Source organism: Lithobates pipiens, unplaced genomic scaffold, assembly GCF_037356315.1.
Source record: "Lithobates pipiens isolate NorthernLeopardFrog02 unplaced genomic scaffold, aLitPip1_a1.2 Scaffold_10, whole genome shotgun sequence".
Lineage (NCBI taxonomy): Eukaryota > Metazoa > Chordata > Amphibia > Anura > Ranidae > Lithobates > Lithobates pipiens.
This window is the reverse complement of record NW_027507686.1, coordinates 169,463,326-169,476,174: the sequence shown is the minus strand read 5'-3', so window position 1 is coordinate 169,476,174 and position 12,849 is coordinate 169,463,326. Positions and strand designations below refer to the sequence as shown.

General features: G+C 46.0%; 1 protein-coding gene across 2 annotated transcripts in view; it reads left to right on the top strand.

The window, feature by feature from the left end:
* LOC143935649 (pre-mRNA-processing factor 39-like) overlaps positions 1 to 12,849 on the top strand; it is a 103,431-nt gene that overhangs the window by 49,760 nt on the left and 40,822 nt on the right. For both annotated transcript variants that reach the window (XM_077459676.1, XM_077459685.1), the window contains 3 exons: positions 2,443 to 2,547; positions 2,653 to 2,817; positions 12,384 to 12,510. In XM_077459676.1, coding sequence (XP_077315802.1) covers positions 2,443 to 2,547; positions 2,653 to 2,817; positions 12,384 to 12,510 — 397 coding nt within the window. The remainder of the gene's footprint in view (positions 1 to 2,442; positions 2,548 to 2,652; positions 2,818 to 12,383; positions 12,511 to 12,849) is intronic.

Sequence of the window (12,849 nt, the reverse complement as noted above, 5' to 3'; positions counted from 1 at the left end):
CCAGTGGAGCACTGGTTAAAGCTTTGTAGGAGGAGTTTTCATTATCCCCTGATCGTCCTATGAGGCTGCAGGACTCCTGACCCTCTGTCTGAACAGTGCTGATTGGCCCTGTGCTGATCATATGCACTACCCAAAATAATAAAACTTTGCGATTCGGCACTGCGTCGCTTTAACTGACAATTGCATGGTCGTGCGACATGGCTCCCAAACACAACTGACATAATTTTTTTTCCACAAATAGAGCTTTCTTTTGGTGTTATTTGATCACCCCTGCGGTTTTAAATTTTTTGCGCTATAAACAAAAATAGAGTGACAATTTTGAAAAAAAACGCATTATTATTTACTTTTTGTTATAATAAATATCCCCCAAAAATATATAAAAAAACATTTTATTCCCTCGGTTTAGGCCGATACGTATTCTTCTACATATTTTTGGTAAAAAAAAATCTCAATAAACGATTATTGATTGGTTTGCGCAAAAGTTATAGCGTTTACAAAATAGGGGATATTTTTATTAATAATTTTTATTTTTATTTTTTTTATTACTAGTAATGGCGGTAATCGGCGATTTTATTTTATTTTTTATTGTGACTGTGACATTATGACGGAGACATTTTTGGGACCATTGTCATTTATACAGCAATCAGTGCTATACAAATGCAGTGATTCCTGTGTAAATGACACTGGCAGTGATGGGGTTAACCAGGGGGTGGCAGTATAGGGGTTAAGTGTTCCTAGGGCGTGTTACTAACTGTGGAGGGCTGGGCTTTGTTATAGTAAACACATGGAGCAGAGATCAGCGTCACTTGTTGCTAGGCAAAACTGGGAGATGCTGTTTACAACGGCATCTCCCCGTTCAGCCGCCCTGTGAGACGATCGTGGGTATCCCCGCGGCGATCGAGTCCGCGGGACCTGTGACCGGACTCATGGGGGTCCCGGCGGCGCGCACGTGATGGCAGGGCGGCATATAAAAATGGACGTACCTGTACGCCAATATGCCTGCCCGTGCCATTCTGCCGACGTACATCGTCGCGCGCCGGTCGGGAACTGTTTAAGTCAAGCCATTTAGTAATGGACTGTTAATAAAGAATTACATTTTCATTTATTCTGCATATGCAGATATGTTGCCATCTAGAGGTGTTATGATGGTGTTACAAAATGCTCCTCAAAATCGAATTTCCATATTGTGCAATTGGTTTATCTATAGTAATAGGATACAGAAACTGCAGCCTTTCTAGGCAGGTCCTCCTATACAAATTATTTTGAGATTGGAAAGAAAAAACACCAACAGCAATATATTCAGAACAGAGAAAGGTGTAAACGTGCCAAAGTGTTTGCTAAAAAACTGTGCAATGTACAATATATAGGTTTCCTTGTTTTGTTTAAAAAAAATAAAATAAAAAAAAGTTGTACCCTGTTTTATGTTTATGACCTAGAGTAAAGTCAAATCCCTGCATACACCTGGGGCATGCAATCAGGGTTCTTTCTTCCTTGAACAGAGTATTGGTTTGTAAAGTAATTACATTTGTTTGTAGATACCACAAGGTTCAATTGAATTCATTTAGTATTTACAAACTAAGTCCATAAAAGATAGTGTTTAAAGCGGAGGTCCACCCTAAAATGGACCTTCCGCTCATCGGATTCCTCCCCCCCTCCGGCGCCACAATTGGCACCTTTCAGGGGGGAGGGGGGTGCAGTTACCTGGATAATCCAGGTAACTGCACCCACTTCCGGGATAGCTCTCTGCGGAAAGGGGCGTACATTACGCCCCTTTCCGCAAGTGCCCGCCCCCTTCCGCAAGTGCCCCGCTGCCTGCTGGGAAACACACAGATCCCAGAGGCAGCGGGGACCGTCCTCATTGCGCAGCGCGGCTCGCGCATGCGCAGTAGGGAACCGGGAAATGAAGCCGAAAGGCTCCATTTCCTGATTCCCATACCCAAGATGGCGGCGGCAGCACTCGAGTGTCGATCTAGAGATCGGCTTCGGGTGCCGACATCGTGGGCGCGCTGGACAGGTAAGTGTCACTATTTTAAAAGTCAGCAGCTGCAGTATTTGTAGCTGCTGACTTTAAAAAAAAAAAAAAAAAACGCGGAGTCCCGGCGGCCTCCCGCTTTAAGTATTGGGTGGATGCCCATATATCACAATATATACTGCTTGCATAAAAGAATTCAGTGACCAACATTTTTTCCCAAAACTTGACAGCAGCCCCCTAATACAAAATATATTTATTGTTTTTTCTTTGTCTCCATTTTATGTGTCTGTGTAGCTATAGTCCTCAAGAAACTAATACAAAAAACATAGGGTTTGGTATATAATTAATTTAATAATTATAAGCTTCAAAATACAGTTAAGGCAGTTAATTAATGTGATGCATGCAAAATGGAGTGTAATTTTGCTAAAATTATTAATATATGCACTTTTCAAATTTTTCTTTCATTTTAGGAATCTGATATAGCAAAGTTTCGGGAACATATACTCAAAATTAGAGAGCAGTTGTATATCTTAAATGAAGCAGAAGTTGAAAAGCGCTGGACCTTTGAAGAGTCGGTAAGTAGGCACTCTCTCATTCTTTTTTTCTTTCCACCCCTTTCTCCTACCTTGTACATTTAAATTTTTTTCACCGTTTTCTTTTGTACAATTTTTTTCATCCAGATCAAACGGCTTTATTTCTATGCTATACCAATGAATGCTAAGCAGCTGCAAAACTGGAAAAAATATCTGGAGTTTGAGGTGTCTCAGGGTCAGCATGAGCGTATAGTATTACTGTATGAGCGCTGCCTGATGAGTTGTGCACTTTATGAGGATTTCTGGCTGTTGGTAAGTCTTTGTTGTATTTATTTTTTGGCGCAGGAGCTATTAGATTGGCCATAGATTGTACAAGGTGCTTGGGAATGCAGCCATGATACGAGGGTCCTTAAGGAAAAACACCTTAAAAGCTCTGTTTTGGCTAATGGTGTTGACATCATTCTGTTCAAAACTGCCAGGGGGCAATTCATCCAATTTCTGTGGGGTAACCTAATGCTGATAGAAGATTAAAATATATGCACAATCATATAATTGGTATTTGAGTAAATTCTCTGAAAAATGTGCTGCTATAGTCTTGTAGCAAAGAGTGCAAGTAGAAATAACAAAACCTGCCAAGGCAACCACACAGTTACCTTCATGCCTCCTGAAAGAGTTAGTTGCATTATACTCACAAACAAATGCTTGTATCATAGCTTTCCATGAAAGACAACAGCTCAAGTTCGTGATGAGACAGCCTACTATAACTATATTTCTTTCTTGTACATCACGGGACACAGCGTCTCAGTAATAACGATGGGCTATATAGGGTATCACTAGGTGATTGGACACTGGCACACCCTAGACAGGAAGTTCAACCCCCTATACAGTATAACCCCTCCCCTTACTTGGGAGCACCTCAGTTTTTTCGCCAGTGTCTTAGGTGTTGATCACGAGTAAAGATGTGCTGTGCTGAGCTCCACTGGAATATCCTACACTGGGGCAAGCCATGCAACCGGATCCATTCAAAGTGTCTTTTCCAGGCCAAATTGGATGGTACCTGGGCCTCGTGTCTGAAGAAACAAGGTTTTACCTGTAACGCTTTTCTTTTTAGAGAGGTGGACCCGGGATCCAGTATTTTTTTTTTTCAGCCATAGCCCTGGCGGGGTGCTTTACAGGCCCAGAACTATGGATCCCCCTATACAAAAGGGGGCCCCAGTCTCTGAAGGTTCTTTTCTCTAAACGGAGCCCACCGTGAGAGGTAAAGATTGAGTCTGTTACACAGAACCTTGCAGCTGGATAAGGTAAGGGAGCCTCCTTAAGAATTTTTCTAGTTCTAATAGGTTTCTCCTTTAAGTAAATGTATGCTATGCCAAAAGTCGCTACCGGGGGCTGTCAAGAGCACATACTTTTTATGCCTGATCTGTCTGAGTGTCCATGCTGTATGCTCCTCCAAGCCATGCTCCAGGTAGGATGTGGGAAGGGGGGTTTTCTCCTGCAGGGATTCTCCCCCCACGGCTTAGGTTAGGCACAGAGAAGTGGTAGTATACCACACCGCCCGCTGCTGCCTGTCACCGTCGCCATTACAGCGGCTTCCCATCCACCAGCCCTGCTCTCTCCTCTGTCCCAGCCTCCCCTCCATGAAGGTTCCGAGGATCAGCGCCTCGGCTTGTGCGGGAAAGCGGTCTTTTTTGAAAAGACGAGGGGGTGGGGTGGAAGGGGTGAGCAGAGGAGGGAGGGCAGAGCGTTAACGCAACCTCGGCGTGGTTAGACACCCACATCGCTGGCTACACAGGCTATAAAGGGCACTCTTTTGCAGGTGCACCCAGCCTATGGAGGGACACAGAGCTGACGGGCTCATGTGAGTCTGGGACACAGGTATTCACTGGCAGCATTTACTTAAGCACCAGACTGGGTCTTGGTAGCAGCGGCAGTTGCTGAACTACAGTGCTTTTTTGTGGTACCTCTACCTTTGTTGCTTGGCACTATCGGCAGAAGAAGTACAAATACCCCCAAAAACAGGGGCTCAAAGGGATCTCTCTCAGGCTATGAAGACCCCCCCCCCCCTCTGCAGCACCTTCCCCCCCCTGAACTACCTGGGGAAGCTGGCCAGGGTGAGCCGTCAGGGTCAGGGGCTGCATCTGCTTCTGGCACTTCAGCCCCTGTATGCATTACGCAGGAGGTTTTTTCCTAGAGGAAAGATTATTGGACTTAATCGCATCTTCATTCAGTGGAAGAAAATGCTCTAGGTCCCCCTCTGCCACTCAGGACCCTCAAGGAACTCTGGGGGGAAAAAGGAGAGGAATCCCCCCTCAGAGTATCGGGATGAGACTGATGATTCCTCTTTTGAAAAATCAAGTGGAGAAGGGCCCTCTTCAGCTTCTCAGGATAAGAAGGTGTTGGTGCAAATTCTTGCTGGATTGGTCCACTCCACATTTAAGTTGTCCGTATCTGAGACAGTTAAAGAACCCTCCTCTTGTTTGGGTTCACTGAAGCCACCTCAAACTGCACATGCCTTTCCTGTTCATAGTTTACTGGAAAAGCTTATTCTGAGTGGGATCACCCAGATAAACATCTTTTCCCTCCTAAAAAGTTTTCAACACTTTATCCTATGAAGGAAAAATTTATTAAGATGTGGGGTATACCAGCTATTGATGCCGCCATATCAATAAAAGTCTGACTTGTCCTGTTGACAACGCTCAGATGCTTAGGGATCCAACTGATAAAAAATTGGAATTCCAGTTAAAAGCCGATTTTTCTCCTTGACAGGTTCAACCTGCAGGGGCAGCAAACAGTTTGTCAGTACTTGAGAGACCATGTTAAACAGGTTTTGAACAGCAAGCCCGGGGGTTGGCCAACCTACCAGCGGCTTTGTGTTTTGCTGTTGATGCTATCAGAGTTCTATCCTCCAGACATCTCGCCTTACGCTTGGGTTGGTGCATATGCATAGAATCTTACGGTTGAAAGATTGGTCAGCCGAATCACCATGTAAGAAGCTTCTGGCTGGATTCTCCTTTCGTGGTGCAAGGCTGTTCGGAGAGGATTTGGACAATCATTATGCAAAAGATCTCTAGTGGGAAAGGCACCCTCTTGCCAGTTAAAAGAGGAGTTAACGTCCCTCTTTCAAACGTGCTCTTTCCTCAGTGCCAGGAGCATCAGCCTCCAGGCAGTCGCTACGGCCTCCTCCATCAGGCTCAAGAACTAAATCTCAGAGTCAACCCCAGGTACAAAAGTCTTGGGGGAGGAAGTCTACAAAACGCTAAAGCCCCTTTATGAAGGGGCGCCCCCGCTCGCTTGGGTCGGGGGGAAACTGCTACAGTTCTCAAGGCTGTGGCAGGAGGATTTTCAGGACAGATGGGGGCTCTCCACAATAACTCTAGGTTGCAAACTAGAGTTCTGAGAATTCCCCTCTCCTCATTTCCTCTGATCAAATGCTCCCAGAGAAAAAGAAGTCTCTCTAGCGTTGAAGCGACTATTGCCACAAAAAGTTATCGTGGTAGTTCTGACACAAGAGCAGGGATTGGGGTTTTATTCAAACCTTTTCACTGTACCAAAACCTAATGGCAATGTCAGGCCCATTCTAGATTTCAAGGATCTGAACCGATTGCTAAAAGTATGCTCCTTTCTCATGGAATCGATCTGATCGGTAGTCTCCATCCTACAAGGAGGAAAACTTCTGGCGTCAATAGACATCAAGGATGCGTACCTGCATGTACCTATTTTCCCTGCTCATCAAAAGTACCTGCTTTTAGAAGTAGAAAAATGCCACTTTCAGTTCGTAGCTCTGCCTTTCGGGCTAGCTACTACACCTTGGGTGTTTACAAAAATCTTGGCCCCTCCTCTGGCCAGATTAAGGGCCCAAGGTATAACAGTAATGGCATACTTAGATGACCTGCTCTGGATAGACTGGTCAGGAGCCTGCTTGGACCAAAACTTGGTCACCACAGTCAACTACCTGGAGTACCTAGGTTGGATCCTCAAATTGGAGAAGTCTTCTTTAAAGCCAGAAAGAAGACTAGAGTATTTGGGTCTGGTCATAGATACAGCCCAGTAGAGGGTATTTTTACCCCAGGCAAAGATCAGGGCCTTAAAGGAACTGATTCAGGTAGTCGGGGCAAAGAAGGGTCCTTCTATTCACCTTTGTATGAGGCTGCTGGGGAAGATGGTGGCTTAATTTGAAGCAGTTCCCTATGCTGAGTTTCATTAGAGACTGCTGAAAAACAGTAACTTGTCTGCCTGGAACAAGAAGGTTCAGGCGTTAGATTTTCTGATGCGTCTGTCTCCTGCAGTGCATCGGAAGCCTCAGTTGGTGGTTGACACCCGAAAATCTGCAAAAAGGAAAATCCCTTTTACCAGATACCTGGAGAGTGGTAACAACACATGTCAGTCTTTCGGGATGGGGAGCAGTTCTCGAACAGTCGACTGTCCAAGGGAAATGGTCCAAGACCGAGAGGTCCTTACCCATCAACATTCTGGAGATCCATGCAGTGTATCTTGCCCTAAAGGCCTGGACACTCAGGTTCCAGGTTTGCCCTGTCAGGATCCAGTCCGACAATGCCACAGCAGTGGCTTATATCAATCACCAAGGAGGCACCAGGAGTCGTGCAGCTCAGGGAGAAGTGAACCAAATCTTAATCTGGACAGGAAAGCATGTGCCGTGCATATTGGCAATCTTCATTCCGGGGGTAGAGAACTGGCAGGTGGACTACTTAAGTCACCGGCAGTTAGTCCCAGGGGAATGGTCTCTTCACCGACATCTTCTTGCCCATATGCCAAACATAGGGGATTGCGGATGTAGATCGCTTCGTGTCCAGGTTCAACAAGATCAACAACTTTGTGCCAAGAACAAGGGATCCTCTTGCATCCGGGACAGATGCGTTGGTGACTCCATGGCATCAGCTCTCGCTGATTTATGCATTCCCTCCTATTCTGCTACTGCCACTTCTTCGCAGGATCGGGCAGGAAAAGAAGTCAGTACTTCTGGTGGCCCAGAAGAGCTTGGTATGCAGAAATAGTAAATATGGCAGTAGGTTCCCTGTGGACCCTACTGTCACGTCCAGACCGGTTATCCCAAGGTCCAGTGTTCCATCCTGCCTTACAAATGCTAAATTTGATAGTTTGGTTATTGAAACCCACGTTTTAAAGAGTGGTTGGCTTCAGGCCCTGTGATTTCTACCTTGGTTAATGCAAGGAAGCCAGCTTCCAGAATGATTTATCATAGAGTCTGCCTCCTGGTGTCAATCCAGGGTTGACATCCCAGTACATATGTCATAGGTAGGTAGAATCCTTGACTTTCTGCAAATGGGGCTGGCCTTGAGTACCATCAAGGCCCAGGTCTCAGCCTTGTCAGTATTGTTTTGATGTCCGCTTGCTTCGCATTCTTTGGTCTGAAGCTTTTTACAGGGGGTAACGTGTCTTAATCCTCCGGTTAAGGCGTCCTTACACCCCTGGGGCATGAATTTGGTTCTGTCAGTTTTACGGAAACAGCCTTTTGAACCGATACGTCAAATTCCCTTGGTCCTGTTGACAAGGAAGTTAATTTTTTCTGGTAGCCATTTCTTCTGCTAGAAGAGCATCAGAATTGGCAGCTCTTTCCTGTAAAGAGCCTTATTTAAGCATGCACAAGGATAGAGTGGTATTGCGCCTTCATCCTAGCTTCTACCGATGGTGGTTTCAGGTTTTCTTCTAAACCAAGATATTGTTCTGCCTTCCTTTTTTCCAGATCTGTGTTTGTATTGCCGGAAGGTCCTTATAGAGGACAGGCAGCATCGAAATCTAGCATTGGTAAGTGGATTCGACAAGTAATTGTCCAAGCTTATGGTTTGAAGCAGAAAATTCTGCCTTTTCAGATCAAGGCGCACTCCACGAGGGCTATTAGTGCTTCGTGGGCAGTGCATCACCAGGCATCTATGGCTTAAATCTGTAAGGCCGCAACCTGGTCTTCGGTCCATACATTCACCAGATTTTATCAGGTGGATGTGAGAGGGCATGAGGATATCGCCTTTGGGCGCAGTGTGCTGCAGGAAGTGGTACAAGGTCCTCAGGTCTGATTACACCCTACTTGTTGTTCCCCCTCCCCTCAGCATTGCTCTGGGACATCCCATCAGTAATTACTAAGACTTTGTGTCCCGTGATGTACGAGAAAGAAAATAGGATTTTTATAACAGCTTACCTGTAAAATCCTTTTCTTTTGAGGTACATCATGGGACACAGAGGTCCCTCCACTCTTCTAATACACTTATATTGCTTTGCTACAAAACTGAGGTGCTCCCAGTAAGGGGAGGGGTTATATAGGGGGTTGAACTTCCTGTCTAGGGTGTACCAGTGTCCAGTCGCCTAGTGATGTCCTATATAACACATCAGTAATTACTGAGACTCTGTGTCCCAGGATGTACCTCAAAAGAAAAGGATTTTACAGGTAAGCTGTTATAAAAATCCTATTTTCTCCATTTTCTATCATTGATGTGGATGTCTCATCATGAACTTGAGCTGTTGTCTGTCATGGAAAGCTATGATACAAGCATTTGTTTGTGAGTATAATACTTACCTTCTTTTCACTTATTAAAGCGGAGTTCCACCCTAAAGTGGAACTTCCGCTCATCGGAACCCTCCCCCCCTCCGGTGCCACAGTTGGCACCTTTGAGGGGGGGGTGCAGATACCTGGTATTTGCACCCACTTCCGGGCATAGACTCCCACGGGAGTCTATGCCTCTTCCTGTCCCGCTGCGCTGTCTGCTGGGACACACACGGGTCCCAGAGACAGCACGGACCATTCCCATTGCGCCGCAGTAGGGAACCGGGAAGTGAAGCTGCAACGCTTCACTTTCTGATTCCCTCACCGAGATTGGCGACAGTGGCAGCTGCCGAGAGCCAAGCGATCGATCGGCCTCGGCTGCCGACATTTCTGGACCTTGGGACAGATGAGTGTCCATTTATTAAAAGTCAGCAGCTGTAGTATTTATAGCTACTGGCTTTTAATAATTTTTTTTTTTTTTGGATGGACTTCCTCTCTAAATTTGAGGATAATGCAGTAGGCCTGTGTGCCCTTTGTTCTATTTTATGATTTCAGACTTCCCCAGTCTTTGGAGGGCAGCAAGTTGTGACGTATCCGGATAAGCCAGGATAAGTGTCTGGCCCCACTTCTAAGCACAGAATATTGTGTGTTCTGATATGTAGAGTTACCGTATTTATCGGCGTATAACACGTACCCCAATTTAAGAGGGAAGTTTCAGGATTATTTGTTTTTTTTTTTAAATAAACCGCTTTGAAGCAAAATAATGGTCAATGAGCATCAACGCAGCCTGATTAGTGCCCATCTGCAGTCTCAATGCAGCCTGATCTGTGCACTTCTGCAGCTTCAGTGCAGTCTGATCTGTGCCCATCTGCAGCCTTGCTCCTCACTGCAGCCTAATCAGTGCCCATCTGCAGCCTTGCTCCTCACTGCAGCCTAATCAGTGCCCATCTGCAGCCTTGCTCCTCACTGCAGCCTAATCAGTGCCCATCTGCAGCCGTGCTCCTCACTGCAGCGCAGTCGGTGCCCATCTGCAGCCTAATCCGTGCCCATCTGCTGCCTTACTCCTCACTGCAGCCTGATCATTGCCCATCTGCAGTCTAATTAGTGCCCATCTGCAGCCTTTCTCCTCACTGCAGTCTAATCAGTGCCCATCTGCAGCCTAATCGGTGCTTATCTGCAGCCTTGCTCCTCACTGCAGCCTGATTAGTGCCTATTTGCAGCATTATTCCTCACTGCAGCCTGATTAGTGCCCATCTGCAGCATTGCTCCTCACTGCAGCCTGATCAGTGCCTATCTGCAGCATTGCTCCTCACTGCAGCCTGATCAGTGTCCATCTGCAGCCTTGCTGAAATAGACTGAGCTGGATCTCCTGTGTACTCGGCTCTGCGTCACACCCAGTCCCGCCCAGTCCTTGGTCCTGATCCCATGATGGACATAGCACCGGTCCAATGCCGGGACGTCAATGCTAGAAGCCGTCCAGCGGGCGGGACTGAGCGTGACTGCAAGCAGAGCCGAGCACACAGGGGATCCGGCTCTATTTCGGCAGTGTTCGTCCCCTCTTTCCCCTCGCTGGCAGCCTATATCGCGTATAACACGCACACATGATTTTCCCCCTATTTTAAGGGGGGAAAAGTGTGTGTTATATGCCAATAAATATGGTAGTTGCATGGCTGTGATGTAAATGTAATGATCACCTTTATTTAAATGAGTGACTGACCTGGAACAAGTATGGAGAGCGGGAGTTCCTAAAGGGGTTGTAAACCCTTGTGTTTTTTCACCTTAATGCATCCTATGCATTAAGGTGAAAAAACTTCTGTCACTGAGCAGCCCCCCATTTTACTCACCTGAGCCCATTTGTTCACATGCCGGAGACGCGCACACCCTTTCTGGCCTTGGCTTTTGATTGGATAGATTGATAGCAGCGCAGCCATTGGCTCCCGCTGCTGTCAATCAAATCCAATGACGCGGGGCAGAGCCCCACGTTTTGTGTCTATGGGCACAAAAGCTGGACACGGGAGCACGCCTGCATGGGTACCCTCAAGGTAGGGTTGCCACCTTTTCTTCAAGTCAAACCCGAACACTTTAGTGGCGCACAGCAATTTTTTTTTATAGTATAAACTATACATATATTTTGCTATTAAATAACATTTCTAATCATATAAATTTAAGAACAAGAGTCCTCCTTTACATCAGAGTCCACAGAGTTCCCCTTTTACATCTGAACTCGCAGAGTTCCCTTTCACTGTAAGAGGGGACTCTGCAGACTCTGATGTAAGGAGGAACTCTAACATAAGGGATCCTCTGGGAACCCTCATTTAAGGGGGGAGCACTGAGAGATCTGATGTACGGAGAAGACTCTGATGTAAGGGGAAACGCTGTGGCCTCTGGTGTAAAGGGGGAATCTGATGTAAGGGGTGCTCTGAGAACCCTGATTTACCTTAGTATACTCACTCAGAGGCAGGAGAGAGAAGGGGGGAGATTTCAGTCACAGACAGGGGTGGATGGTGAGCTCACTCACCCTTTGGCAGTCAGCACCTCTCATCCGGATGTATCTGAGGCTGGACTTCAAATTTCCAGCCCCAACTTACTTTCCTATTCTGAGGCACGGCACTGGGGATTGGATTGTGGGCAGACACAGAGGGGTAGATCGATCCCTCTCTCCTCTCCTGTCTGTGTGTGAATTTGGGGGGGTGGTTAGTGCTGGCTTTGGGCAGTGTTAATATAAAGAGTGTAACAGACACTCTCAGCTCAGACAACTGCAGCCAGTAACCCTGCTGGGAAGCCATAGTCCAGTCTAAATAATGTGTCCAGGTTTCAGACAGTCTGAAACCCGGACGTATGATTCCAAACCCGAACTGTCCGGATGAATCCTGGACAGGTGGCAACCCTACCTCAAGGAGAGCGCTTCTCCTAGGTGGTTTGCCGATGTAGGGAGGAGCTACTAGCGCTGCCGGGGGACCACAGAAGTGGGGGATCGGGGCCACTCTGTGGCAAAACAAACTGCACAGTGGCGGTAAGTATGACATGTTTGTTATTTAAAAAAAAAAAAAATGAAAACACAAGGGTTTAGTAACCTTTTAACTTACTGTGCGCTTGTTTTAGATCAGTAACTTGATAAGTATTGTAATAGTTGCATCTGCATGACAGCCAGGAAAGTGATATCGTTTCCACAAAAAAGTCAGCAATGGCAGGCTATAAGGCAAATAAAAAAAAAAGTATAAAATTTTTTTTTTATTTGAAACAGTCATGTGCCAATTTAAGCTATAGGAGGCCTAATATAATAAATGGATCTAGCATTTTGGTGCAGGGTCTGCTTTAAATATCAGGGACTTAAATAACCAAACTAATAAAGTGTATTTCTATACAGTATGCACAATATATGGAGGGCCATTCAGTGGAGGGTGCCCGTTCTATATTTGAGAGAGCCTGTCGTATCCATTTACCAATAAAATATGGCATACATCTGCAATGGGCTGCATTTGAGGAGAAGCATGGTAAGTTACAATTTTCTGTTCTATGTATGTTGTGCCATATAATTTGTTTAGCCAGTGTTTTGCACCTCTATTGTTTAATTCATAGGCTTCAGCCTTGAAGTATAACATTTTTTTGGCCCTGATGTTAAAGAAAAAAAAGACAGTCATAACTATTAGAGCTTCTGCCTTTAGCAAGTCTCCAATATTTGCTATCATTTTCCAAACTGCAGTGAAAAATGTAATTGCTGGGGCTGTAGACATTATTACCCCCTGTCAGGAGTCTGTGATAGTGAGAGTTCGCCAACTCGGGATTACCCAGGGCGTAGAGTCTAAGCCCCAGCCTGCTGCTTCGCCAGAGCC